The following is a 12,106-nucleotide window of genomic DNA, read 5'->3' on the forward strand; positions in this document are numbered from 1 at the left end:
GATGGCACGTCACGTGATCCCAGGCCCCGCCTTGGATCAGCGACCTTCCATCGCGGCTATCCCGATGGTCTTCCTTCCTGCGGCCTGCATAACAAAAGGAAGCAACTCCTTGTTACCTTGTAACAACCTCCTTCTTCATCCCACTGTGAAATCTGAACCAGTATAGTCACCTATCGCTTCCAAATTATTCCAAGTACATATGGAGAGTTAGAGTCCTTGATGTAATTGGAGAGTCGATTCTGCGGCGAAGAAAACTTGTTACGCGAGTCTTCCCGGCAACGAGTCGTCAAACTGGAAAGCGCCTCGCCCACCATCTTCAATTCGCCTAGCGACTCCCCTTGGCCACTCGGTCAGCGCACCCCAACTAGGACCTGCAGCATGTACCGAGATCGCCAGGTCCTCGATGAGGCTAATTCCCGTACGCGCCCCCCACCAAAGATGCCGGATATGGAGTAAAAGCACACCGTAATGCATGAAAATGGTAAGAGCCATGATATCGCCGTTTCGGATCAACCTCATGAGCGCCTCTCTGTGTTCCTCTGGCCAAATCATCGCAGGCCAGCCAATGACGCGCCCTAAATGATTCGAGCTCGTCATGTATCCGAAAACGACTCCAAGACACCGGATTCCTGAGGCATAGACAGCATGGCGCTCTTCGTCGATGGAATTGGAATGCAGAAGGCTATCTGTATGTTGACGAAGCTTTTCCAACGCGGCTTTTGTCTCATCGTCCGGGTCCAAGTCTCCTGGTGAGGGTCGGAAGAATGATCCCAGTTTTCCATTGGTCAGGAGGGTAACGGATTTGGAGTGTATGATTCCTATACCCTGCCCTAGTTCAAGCGTGGTCATCAGGCTCTCGGTATGCGCTGAATTTGCAGAACTCGGATCTGCATTTGGCAAAGCGATGGCCATGACATTTATAAGAATGGAGAAAGCAAAGAGAGCAGTACAGTTTGTGTCGTTGATATCTCCCAGAGTGTCGTTGTACTTTTGCAATCCCTCGTTCTGATATCGTATCGCGAATTCGGTGTATTGCCTACGCGAGTCCGGATTGTAGAATGCGAAATGAAGCGACGCCATTGCCAAGAGCCCATCCATTAGGAAATCGTACTGCACAGCCTCTTCTGGGATGGCTTCCGTCCAGGCGACAAGTTCTGCGGCGTCATGTGCTAGGGTTCGACTCGTTCTGTTTATGTAGTAGACCATCAGCTGCAGCTCTTGTCGTCTCGAAACACCAATCGTTGATTGTAATGCTGTATCATGTGCGCGAAGCTTCCCTGCTGGCCATGGTGGCTCTTCAAGCGGGAAGCGGGTTGGGGATCCGGTAGCTTCCGAACTTGAAGCTCTGGAGAGATCATGTCGACTGGGTTTAGCATTTGATCCATACGCGCAATCTACTCGTCGAAAGATGCAATTCTGGCATGTAGGTGTTTCTTCCCCGCACTATGTTGACGTGATCAGTAAGCACTGTAGTTGCGCAAGGGCACAGCTTGCTCAAACCTTGATATGTCTTTTCTTGCAAGGCAAGCAACCATTACGTGATTTAGTATGGGGTTTACGAAGTGGCATGGCTAACGCTAGTAGCCGACAAAAGTGAGTGTTAGCTCTCCTCGGTGAACTTCTGGAAGGATGTCTGGCTGATGAACGATGGTGGAACCTTTCTGGAAGGATGTTCGCACACCCCTGCAAACACCGCCTGGACGCTAGTACTAGTTGCGGCACCGAGAATAGCATTGATCTGCGCACTCCACGCCAACTGCTTCTACATTTCTCCGAAGAAACCACGACTTGCGATCCATCGCTTTGTGCGCAGCTTCGCGTAGTGCGCTGATCACCTCCAGAATGTCCAGCGTGACTGAGACATGGCCGATGATAACGATATCAACCGTTAGGAGATGGTGCGCATAGCCTGTGAGCCACAAGACATGCCTTTATCCATCCCTATCCCTTGAGAGTTTCTCATCAAACATCGTCAACCACTCGCCATCTACCACCCATCAAAGCATTGCTCTCCTCACAACTCTCATCCACCAACTTCCTACTCCCTTCCATACCCACAACCGGCAACTTGACCTCGTACCTCTTCCCCTCCGGCCTGGCCTCTCCCTCAATCTCGAATGGAAAAGGGACATACTCCGGCAATAGCCCCAACTGTTTGAGCGCCGTCGCATGATCCCAGCTGATATGCTCGTGACACAGTCGATCGCCGCGCATGGCAACGACGCTGGTGAAGGGAATGGCGAGAGGCCTGCCGGTAGGAGGGATACCGGGTAGAAGCCAAGGAACTTCTCTAGTGTGTGTGAGGGTGAAGATGAATTCGTCAATCACGCGGTCGATGCCTACGGTGCGTGAGACGAGAGAGAGGGCGGTATCGGGCGGGTTGCTGAAAACAAAGTGGTGAGTGTAAAAGGCTGTGAGTCGCTCTTGGCCCACCCCTCCGCTGCCTAGTTATTAGCATATCGTATTCCGACACGGTGTTGACGCTCAATAATGGTGCTGGATGGATACGTACGTCATGGTCGGTATGTGATTGACATACGGCTGGTCCACCATTGTAGCCATTGTTTTCGCAACATCTCTCTCCCCAAACTCGAATTTCGTATGCTCTTCCCACACAGCCTCCAGGTCGAAGAATGGTCCACCAAGCAAAGGCTTCAAAAAGGTCAGACTCCTCGTGTGCGCAATGCCTGCGCTTCGCTTGTGGTAGTCCTCATCGCTTGGAAGTACCCATCCGGATTCTTTCTTTGCATCTTCGTATCGGTAAGACTTGATGACGTTCTCCGGGAGTGGTGTCGTATCTTCTGAAGATGGTCCTGGGACCAGTGAACACGATTCACGACGACGAGTATCTGGCAGCCCCGCTATGTGTATCAATTGGGGTGGAAGTGGTGTTGAGCCGATGGTGGTGAACTTTCCGCCACCGTAGGAGACAAGAGCTTTGATGTCTGGAGTGCTACCGGCGGCTTCTTCAACGTAATATGGAGTTCTTGATAGGTATGCTGCAGGGTATGGTCAGTTTGTCGCCAAATGATCGTCATTGCTTAGAAAGGAGTTGACTAACATATCAGTCCAACACCATTGCTGAATTCGCATCCTTTGCAGTTCTTCAACGCTTCTAGGGCTTTTTGGAGAGGAAATTCGCCACCGTCTTCAACTTTGCCAGGGACTAGCAGCTACAGGTAATCAGCGTTAGTACCTTGGATCAACTTGGCCCTCCGCTTCCGTCGCAATCGCTCCCAAAACATACCTGCACGACTGCAAACCCCTCCTCGGCCCATTTCTGTAGTGGCGGTGGATCTAAACACCCGTCCTTGGCTTCTCTCGCCGCATAGTGATCCAACACAAGCACCAGTCCAGGTCCTTTTCCGCGTCTAGAAAGCGGTGGTTGGAGCGTGATACTTGGACTTATGGTTCTAGGTAGCGGAGGTGGGGCACGTTGTGACGATGACGATGGTGGGGTAATTGGCGCTTCACCCATGATTGTCGTAATCTCAAGATTAGAGTTTTCTTGATACACTCGTGAAGCTTACTTGTTCAATGTCCTTCAGGACTAGGTGTCTGAAGGAGTAAGAAAAGTAAAGATAAGACGATGTATCGAGGTTGGAGAATACAAAAGATCACACGCCTTCCTAATGGGCAAGATAGAGCGGGTAAAGGTGGGGTAGAAAGGTAATCTGAACACCAGTCTCACGACATTCCTTCAACAACAACAACACATGTCAATGCCAGTGTCCTTTTCATCACCTCGCATGCTCACAGCGCTTCAGATATCTTGTTCCTGCACAGCCACGTCGTCCCACCTCTTCCCGCGTGACGCAAATAGCGATAGATTGCAATACACGATGATCTTCGCCGTATGCAGAGTATCTGTACGACCCAAGCCCTCTGTCAGAGCTCGATCTAGCGCTGAAATGCATGTCGCAAGCTGTCACGAGATGGTGTCGTTACATCAGATGGCGTTATTAACGCGTGCCAAGCAGAGTTCGTGTGAGGTACCCGAGGAAGGAGGACAGGACACGATGCTGGGAGGAGAATTCGAGTTGGCATACAAGACTTCTGTTCAGAGAAGCATGCGAGCGTCAAGGATGAACTGTTCGCAGTGTTTACCTGGCTATTCTGACGTTATCATTGCCCATGCACCTTCGCCTTGCCACCCTTCAGCCCCTCCAAAACCCCCTTCGCTACTTCAATCGCTCCTTCTGGCATCCCCGCGACCCTGGCAACCTTCAACGCGTGGCTCTCTCTGTTAACCCCCCTCCTGAGTTTGTGCACATAAGCCCACCTTCCACTACCATCCCCATCCTCAACAACATCATTACACCAACAACTCAGATCCTCCCAGCCTTTTCCCTCCGTCATATCCGCCAGTGCGTGAAAATGCGTCGCAAACAATACTCTACTCCTATTCACATTATACAAATGGTGGAGACAAGCAAAGCCAACCGCGACGCCATCTTCCGGTGTAGTACCCCGACCTACTTCATCCATTATGACGAAAGATCGAGGCGTAGCTTCCTTGAGTATCTGAGCGGTTTCTAGCATCTCGACCATAAACGTCGATTGGTCTTGGTACAGGTTGTCAGCCGAACCCACACGGGAAAAGATCTTATCTACAAGGCCAATCTCCGCATAAGTCGCTGGTACAAAAGAGCCGGTTTGCGCCAAGATGGATATCAAGGCGTTTTGACGCAGATACGTCGATTTACCAGCCATGTTGGGCCCGGTAATAAGGTGAATACGTGAGTGGGGACGGAGGACGCAGTCGTTTGGTGCGAAACTGCGGCCCTGGGATAAGAGGCTGGCTTCTACGACGGGGTGGCGGCCACCGACGATGTTGTGTGCGGGTTCTGCGCTGAGGATTGGGCGAACAAAGTTCTTCTCCACGGCGAGTATGGCAAAAGCGCATGCTACGTCGAGGTCGTCGAGGATGGCGGCATTGCGTCGGAGTTTGACGAGGTTCTTGATGACGCCTTCGCGCAGGGAAGACAAGACGCGCTGTTCCTCCGTTCGAATGCGAAAACGTGTTTCATCCATTTGCGCGCCTAGGTTTGTCCATTCCGGGATTTGGAATGAGCGTGTGGATTTGCTGGACGATAAGCTGCGGGGATAGAAAGCGGTGGTGCGGGCAGTGTCTTTGCCTTTAACGTGGGCGATGTGCGCGAGGTTCGGTGTCCATTTTAGTACGAGGCTGTCTGTTGCCATCCTCTGGCGCATTTCTTGTTCTAGTTTGCTCTTTTCCTTTGCCATTTTATCCAAGCTCTTGTGGAGACGCTCGAGTGCTGGACTGGCGTTCCGTTTCATTATGTGGACATCTTCTCTGCCATCGGTTGCAGGCTTGAAGCTTCCAGTGATCATCTTGAGCTTTGGCTGAATGCGTTGTGGCAACTCCTTCAGATCTTCTTCTCCGGCTTCTCGGCCAACCACATCCTGAGCCAGATTTGACATCCCCTCGGCTTCCTCACTTTCCATACTGTGATACTCAGACAGACCTTCTTCATCGATGGCATCCTGTATGCGGTTCGCGAGCTCGAGTGGTTGTACTAGATCAAATCGACGTTCTAGCATGGATATGCACTCCCTTCTTCGATACTCTGATGCCGCCGATGTGGGATCGACGGGTATGGATATCCTGGATTTTACATGCTCGTGCAGTACGTCCACGATGTAGGCGGTGGTAAGGATAGTTTTTGACAACTCGATCAGATCGTCAGCGTCACCACGACCGTAAGTGAACCTTGTCACTAAGCGCAAAGTGTCAAAGGTCTGTTCTAAGAGCGATCTGATGTCTTGGCGGAGCTGCGGGTACTGTATCATCTCTTCAACGAGATCTAGTCTGTCGTTGATGGTTGATAGTGACATTGATGGTGCAGCTTGGGAATGTTAGTAATACGACATCGTCGATCATGAAGACTGACTTACACAGACGCTGCGTAAGCAGTCTTGTGCCACTCTTTGTGATTGTCTTCTTGAGCGCATGCAGTAAGCTTCCCTCGTAAGTACCTTCACGGATGGTAGCTCGGATCTCCAGCGCCCTTAGACTGTTCTTGTCGATGCTCATATGCTCTTCGGCTTGATGCCGTACTGGCGCACGAAGTCGACTGCGCGAACCGAGCAGCTGGTGCTTAACGTAATGCAATAGCGACCCTCCCGCAGCGACTTCGCTCGGAGTGAAGTCGCCTATGTCATAGTCGTCCACTACATCTTCCAACATAGATCTCCAATCCTTAACGGTAAGTGGCACCCCTAGGGGGTCTTGGAACGTGATAATATGCCCGTCTTCTTGCAGAATGGGAACGATTCGCGAATGGTTTTGCTCTTGGAAGACACTGTCTAGCACAATCTCTCGAGGCTTGATACGGGCTACTGCTGACGGCAACGACGCGATGTCTGTACTTTGCGTGAGGAAGTCGCCACTTGAAAGATCGATCCAGGCCAGGCCGACCTCCGTGCGCGGGAGGTTGAGGACAGATGGCACACTGGATCTGCCAGGACTCTGGTTCACGACCTCCTCTTGTGTGATCACCTCGGGGCTGACATGGATGCTAAGGAGATAATTGTTCTCCCATGGATCCATGAAATGCTCGTCGATAAGAGTGCCTGGTGTTACGATGCGCGACACCCTACGTGTATACTGCGATTCGCCTTTTGCTTTGGTTGGTGCATCGTTGAGGAACTCGTCGCTGATAGCGACATGCTTGTTGAGGTCCTGAACCAATATCTTCAGATATCTGTCTAGCTGATAGGCAGGGAAACCAGCCTGATGATATCAGCATTGTAGGTGATTTCTGACATGCACTACGAACCATGGAGATGGCAGGCTTCTTGCTTCCCTTGGAAACTCTTCGCTTGGACTTTTTGATGTTCAACAACGGCGCAAATTCGTCTGCATGCTCAAAGTATAGCTATACGATCCCTCAGCACTAGTTTGAGGTAATAGCTTGCTTGCGCACCTCGTAAAAGCCGCCTACGCGTGTGACTAGCACACAGTGACGAAACTTGAGCATGTTGTTGCGCACTTGTTGCAACAGCGGCGGATATTCCGGTTCTGCATCATCTTGCGGCGGCAGCGCCTCGGCTTCCAGAGGCCCTTGTTGAAGCTGGTCAAGAGTCACTGCAGACTTTCGCTTCGCGCCGCGGCATTGCGATAGTGCAAGACTTGTTCGACCGATGTCATGTGTGGCACGTGGTTTCGCGATGGGTCGCGTCGAGCTTAGGGACGAGAGGCTCGCCGGTGACGATGTATTGTAGGCTCTGCGGGTGAAGTGACGTGGGTTGCACCGGCACGCCAAGTCATGACATGTCGAATACCGGACATGTCTAAGAAGCATCCTCGGGGTAAAATTGGCGTTAGAGGGATGTGGGTCAAGCGCGATGGTAGGGGATGCAGGAACGCGTCTCGATGCAGTTAGCGTCGAAGCTGCACGCGCGGGGTATTCGGAACTACAAAGTTACGACGCCGATGACATGCATCCAACTTTCATCCACAGCAGAAATGGCTCCCCAATTCGAGCCCATGAAGAATGACCTCATTCTGCGCACAGCGAGAGGTCAAGACCCCTTCTCTGCTTGGCCTACAAACAGTCTGGATTGACCCTCTGCAGGCGAAAAAGTCGAGCGCCCGCCGATATGGGTGATGCGACAAGGTAGGCATGCTCCATAACATGTCTATCGCATGCTGACGACGTGCAGCCGGCCGCTACCTCCCCGAGTACCACGAAGCAAAGGGCAAGAATGACTTCTTCGAGTGCTGTCGCAGCCCCGAGATTGCCTCGACCCTCACTCTCCAGCCCATTGAGCGCTACGCCGGCCTCATCGACGCCGCCATCATCTTCTCCGACATCCTCGTAATCCCGCAGGCAATGGGCATGGAAGTCATAATGGTGGACAAAAAGGGCCCGCACTTCCCCGACCCGCTGCAAACGCCAGAGGACAAGCAGTACAAGGAGGTTCTCGAGAGGAAGGTGGATGTAGCAGAGTCGCTCGACTATGTCTACAAGGCGATCACCATGACCAGACAGAAACTGGCAGGCAGGGTGCCGCTGATTGGCTTCTGTGGTGCGCCGTGGACGCTGCTGTGCTACATGGTCGAGGGAGGTGGCAGCAAGATGTTCATTCAGACCAAGACATGGATCTACAAGTACCCCGAGGAGAGCAAAGCGCTGCTGCAGAAGATTGCTGAACTTTGCGTCGAGTACCTGGCTCTCCAAGTCCAGGCCGGAGCACAGGTATGTTGTCCGAAGCAGGGCCGAAGTCTTGCACTAACCCGTGTAGATGATCCAAGTCTTCGATTCCTGGGCGGGTGAGCTGTCGCCGTCATGCTTCAAGACCTTTGCGCTTCCCTACCTGAACTACATCGCCGACAATCTGCCCGCGCGTCTGCAATCAAAGGGCCTTGAGCCTGTTCCCATGACCGTCTTTGCGAAGGGAGCGTGGTATGCGCTGGAGGATCTTTGCAACAGCAAATACAACACCATTGGTCTCGACTGGCTACATGCGCCCGCGGAGGCATACAAGGTTGCGCAAGCAAAGGGCAAGGTTCTGCAGGGTAATGCGGACCCGGGTGTTTTGTACGGCAGCAGGGAATCCATCACAAAGGTCGTGGAGGAGATGGTCGCTGGATTCGGTGGTGGCAAGCAGGGATGGATTGCGAACCTTGGTCATGGCATCACTCCTTTCGTCAAGCCAGACGACCTCAAGTTTTACTTTGAGGAGATTCACAGATTAACCAAGGCTTAATGGTAAATTGAAGAATGAATACTTGTCGAAGACCCAACATGCTATGTATCTTGGAGCGCTCCAATCTTACTTTCACCTGGCCAACTGCCACTGATACCCGGTATTGAGCCACTCAGATCTCTCACATGACACTCTTGTATTCTCTCTCTCATCTCTCGGTTGCCTTCACTTGTCGCACGCTAAGTTACTAACCTAGTATATATAAACCCTACTTCCCAGGCCTTCCCCAACAACCTCTTACTTACAGCTCACATCAACTGTTTTCTATACTTTACATCTTACGAAACATCGAACATGTCTAAACCACGAAGTGCCAACGGGGCCGAGGACTGCAGGGTCGAGGTCCGAACAACAGGACCGGGGTCTCCACTCGCTGCCAGGTCAGATGACCTGTGCGGTTTAGCCGAACAACTTATACTAATTGTATAATCAGTGACCAGCGGATAATCGAGATCGCCCAGCGCAACGCCACATCCTCACCTCTGCTTCGACTTCCTCCCGAAATCCGGAACATGATCTACACTCTTATCATCGACGTGAACACGGTTGTGTTCACAAAGGCAGGATTGGGTCGTGGTAGACACCCCATTCAAGATGGACTCGCTCTCCTCCGCGTTTGTCGTCAGATACACGCGGAAGCCGCTCTTCTTCCATATGCGCTCAACACATTCGTGTTCTGGACTTTCATCTCGGACCTCCAAGCGTTTCTCTATGGGCGTAAAAAGGAGCAGATTGCAGCTTTGCGGAACGTGCAATGGGGCTCTGATACAAAGACTGCGGTTGAATGGATGAAGGTTCTAGGGCAGCCTGAGCGATAGTCGTTCTAAGAGCAAGATGTCAAGTATCCATCAGAAATTCCCGAGTACGAGGGAGTTTTGGCGCCGGTTACACGTTGCAGGTGCCAGCAGTCTCGCATTGCAGCTGCACATTACAGTAACCGTGCGCCAGATGAACACGGTCGCCAGTTAAACACCCCACTAAAATTAACACCCTAACTTTAACGCGTTATAACTTAACTACTATAAATCTAATTTAAGAAGCGATTATAGAAATTAAATTATATAATCTAGAAGAATAATTCTTATACTAATAAATTACTAAAAAGTATAGCATTAACTATATTATACTAATAAGACAGTATAATGTTACACGGGGTTAGGCTATACTTCTCTAGGCTCGGTCCGTACTAAGGCGAGGTAGACTAAAGCGGTAGTCCGTGAGGTATCGTATAGAATAATCAGGTGGAAAAGAGTTATCGTTGTAACTAAAGGATAAACAATACTAATTCTATAATAGAATAACTAGTTAACAATCTGTGTAAGAGATGAACTATTTAAGTTGACCACAACGAGTGTAATAATAAAATCCGTCTATCCTTTATACCTATTGCAATCTGTTCCTGCTATCCCGTCCATCCCAAGTGCATAGGATGTTTGTGATAGCTCCGCCATCCCAAGTAGTTCTGCCATCCCGGATGGTTAGCCTTGGCGGGATGTTAGTTACGTGATCTAGGCCCCGCCTTTGATCATCAAGCCTTTGTCGTGGCTTCCTAATAGTCTTCCTTTATGCGACCCGCATAAAGAAGCAATTCCTTGTTACCTTGTAACATTACCCCCCCTCTTAGGCGTATCGTCCTGATACCCTAGATTATTGTTTTCCCGCGCCTAGTCCAGCGGCGGCGGTGGAGGTTTAGGTGTTCCTGTGGTGTCGTAGCCTCTCTTCTTTCCTTTCCTCACTTCTCCTGACCATGCCCAAGGTTCCGTCTTCCCGCCGTTCTCGCCCCTAGAGTTCGACTCTTGAGCGTCGCGCTCGTGCTGACCGTGTAAAAGAGCAGGGTCTAGAGATAGCTTTCCGTTGTAAGCGCTGCGAAGAGAAGAACCTTCGCTGTTTTGTAGATACCGCGACAGGTCGCTGTGCTGGTTGTATTTTAGTGAAGGCTGAGTGTAGCCTGTTTGTTTCTGAGGAAGAGTGGGAGAAGGTTTAGCGGGAGAAACAGGAGAAGCGTCTTAAAGTTGCGCGTTTAAAAGCTTAGCTAGCTTAGAGCGAACTCAAGCTCCTAGAGGCTGAGGCGCAAGAGCAGTCATTTGCTAATCAAGATCTCGCCATTTTAAATCTTTAGGATCGTGCGAAAGAGCAAGCTGAGAGGAACTCTGCCCCGGGTACAGACTTCCTGGCAACCGAACCATCGCTACCCAGATTATTGACTGACTTAGGCTGGTTACAGGCTGACGCTTCTTTCGACCCTTCTTTTAATTACTTCCTTTCCCTTAAGGACCTAGTCCTCGCTTCCCTAGGTGTTTCTAGTGGTACTTAAGTACCTGTAACTTGCAGTTTGTTAAATTTTCTTTTAGTTCCTAAGTGTTCTAGCTTTTAGGCTATCCTTGCTACTTAACTAAGTATTTCTACTAACAACTAACTTTCTGCAGGTCCCTAATTTCTTTGACCTCGTATTCGTCGTCTTCGAGCTCTATGTCCGTTGCTAGCTCGGCATCTAGAGGTGCTGGTTCTAGGAGTTTCTTGTAAAAGACAGGGTAGACGCGCATGCCTAGTAGCAGTTAGAGTTTATAGTTTACTATGTCTATTTCCTCTAGAATCTTAAACGGTCCTACTTAGAGGTTATCTAGTTTCTTACTTAGTTGTTTAGTTTTTAAGTTCTGTTGTAACAGGAAAACTTTATCCCTCTTCTTAAAAGTTAGTCCCTTAATTCTTTGCTTATTTACTGCTTTAGCTAATGTAAGGTTCCTGTAAGCGATGTTCTTGCTTAATTCTTTGTGTAGCTTTCGCATTAAGCGGGCTTTGTCGTCTGCTCCTACTGCGATACTTTTAATATCCTTTAGATTCTAGTAAGTAGTTAGCTTATATCTGTAGTTTGCGTAGTGTAGTAAGTACTTTATTGTTGCTAACTTAGTACTGTTGTAGGCTAGTTGTGCTGTTAGCAAGAGTTCAACCTAGTTGTCTTGCAGTTTGTTAGCGTACATCCTTAGATACTGCTCTAGTGTCTAGTTTGTTCTTTCTGTCTAGCTATCTGTTTTAGAGTAAAAGCTAGTTAATAGCTTCTTCTTTACACCTAATTTTGCTAAAAATGTGTCCTAGTATTTAGACGTAAATAGTTTATTACAATTAGTAATAAACTCCTTAAGTATCCTATGTTCTAATATTAGTGCTTTGCTAACCTTGTATACGCATTCTTCTGCGGTAATAGTCTCTTCTATTAGCACAAACTTTGCTCCTTTTATATGTCTGCTGTTACACGGGGTTAGGCTATACTTCTCTAGGCTCGGTCCGTACTAAGGCGAGGTAGACTAAAGCGGTAGTCCGTGAGGTATCGTATGGAATGATCAGGTGGAAAAGAGTTATCGTTGTAACCAAA

General features: G+C 49.8%; 5 protein-coding genes across 5 annotated transcripts; 1 reads left to right on the plus strand and 4 right to left on the minus strand.

Moving 5' to 3' along the window:
- Positions 1 to 258: 258 nt before the first annotated feature.
- On the minus strand, positions 259 to 1,569 carry J4E82_011596 (uncharacterized protein; the record flags this gene model as incomplete). The annotated part of the gene is made up of 2 exons (XM_051737796.1): positions 259 to 1,443; positions 1,501 to 1,569. The coding sequence occupies 2 exons, from the start codon at positions 1,567 to 1,569 to the stop codon at positions 259 to 261; spliced, it is 1,254 nt and encodes a 417-aa protein (XP_051582441.1).
- A 393-nt stretch (positions 1,570 to 1,962) lies between these two features.
- J4E82_011597 (uncharacterized protein) lies at positions 1,963 to 3,478 on the minus strand (the record flags this gene model as incomplete). Its single annotated transcript, XM_051737797.1, has 4 exons — positions 1,963 to 2,440; positions 2,513 to 2,999; positions 3,062 to 3,173; positions 3,248 to 3,478. 4 exons carry the CDS (start codon positions 3,476 to 3,478, stop codon positions 1,963 to 1,965), a joined length of 1,308 nt encoding a protein of 435 aa, XP_051582442.1.
- A 647-nt stretch (positions 3,479 to 4,125) lies between these two features.
- Positions 4,126 to 7,004, minus strand: J4E82_011598 (uncharacterized protein; the record flags this gene model as incomplete). Its single annotated transcript, XM_051737798.1, has 4 exons — positions 4,126 to 5,870; positions 5,920 to 6,757; positions 6,804 to 6,902; positions 6,951 to 7,004. The coding sequence occupies 4 exons, from the start codon at positions 7,002 to 7,004 to the stop codon at positions 4,126 to 4,128; spliced, it is 2,736 nt and encodes a 911-aa protein (XP_051582443.1).
- A 488-nt stretch (positions 7,005 to 7,492) lies between these two features.
- On the plus strand, positions 7,493 to 8,736 carry HEM12 (Uroporphyrinogen decarboxylase in heme biosynthesis; the record flags this gene model as incomplete). Its single annotated transcript, XM_051737799.1, has 4 exons — positions 7,493 to 7,547; positions 7,602 to 7,643; positions 7,690 to 8,225; positions 8,272 to 8,736. 4 exons carry the CDS (start codon positions 7,493 to 7,495, stop codon positions 8,734 to 8,736), a joined length of 1,098 nt encoding a protein of 365 aa, XP_051582444.1.
- A 1,664-nt stretch (positions 8,737 to 10,400) lies between these two features.
- J4E82_011600 (uncharacterized protein) lies at positions 10,401 to 11,279 on the minus strand (the record flags this gene model as incomplete). Its single annotated transcript, XM_051737800.1, has 3 exons — positions 10,401 to 10,652; positions 11,055 to 11,090; positions 11,154 to 11,279. The coding sequence occupies 3 exons, from the start codon at positions 11,277 to 11,279 to the stop codon at positions 10,401 to 10,403; spliced, it is 414 nt and encodes a 137-aa protein (XP_051582445.1).
- Positions 11,280 to 12,106: the final 827 nt, after the last annotated feature.

This window comes from Alternaria postmessia (genome assembly GCF_024291825.1).
Source record: "Alternaria postmessia strain BMP 2775 chromosome Unknown scaffold_243, whole genome shotgun sequence".
Taxonomy (NCBI): Eukaryota; Fungi; Ascomycota; class Dothideomycetes; order Pleosporales; family Pleosporaceae; genus Alternaria; species Alternaria postmessia.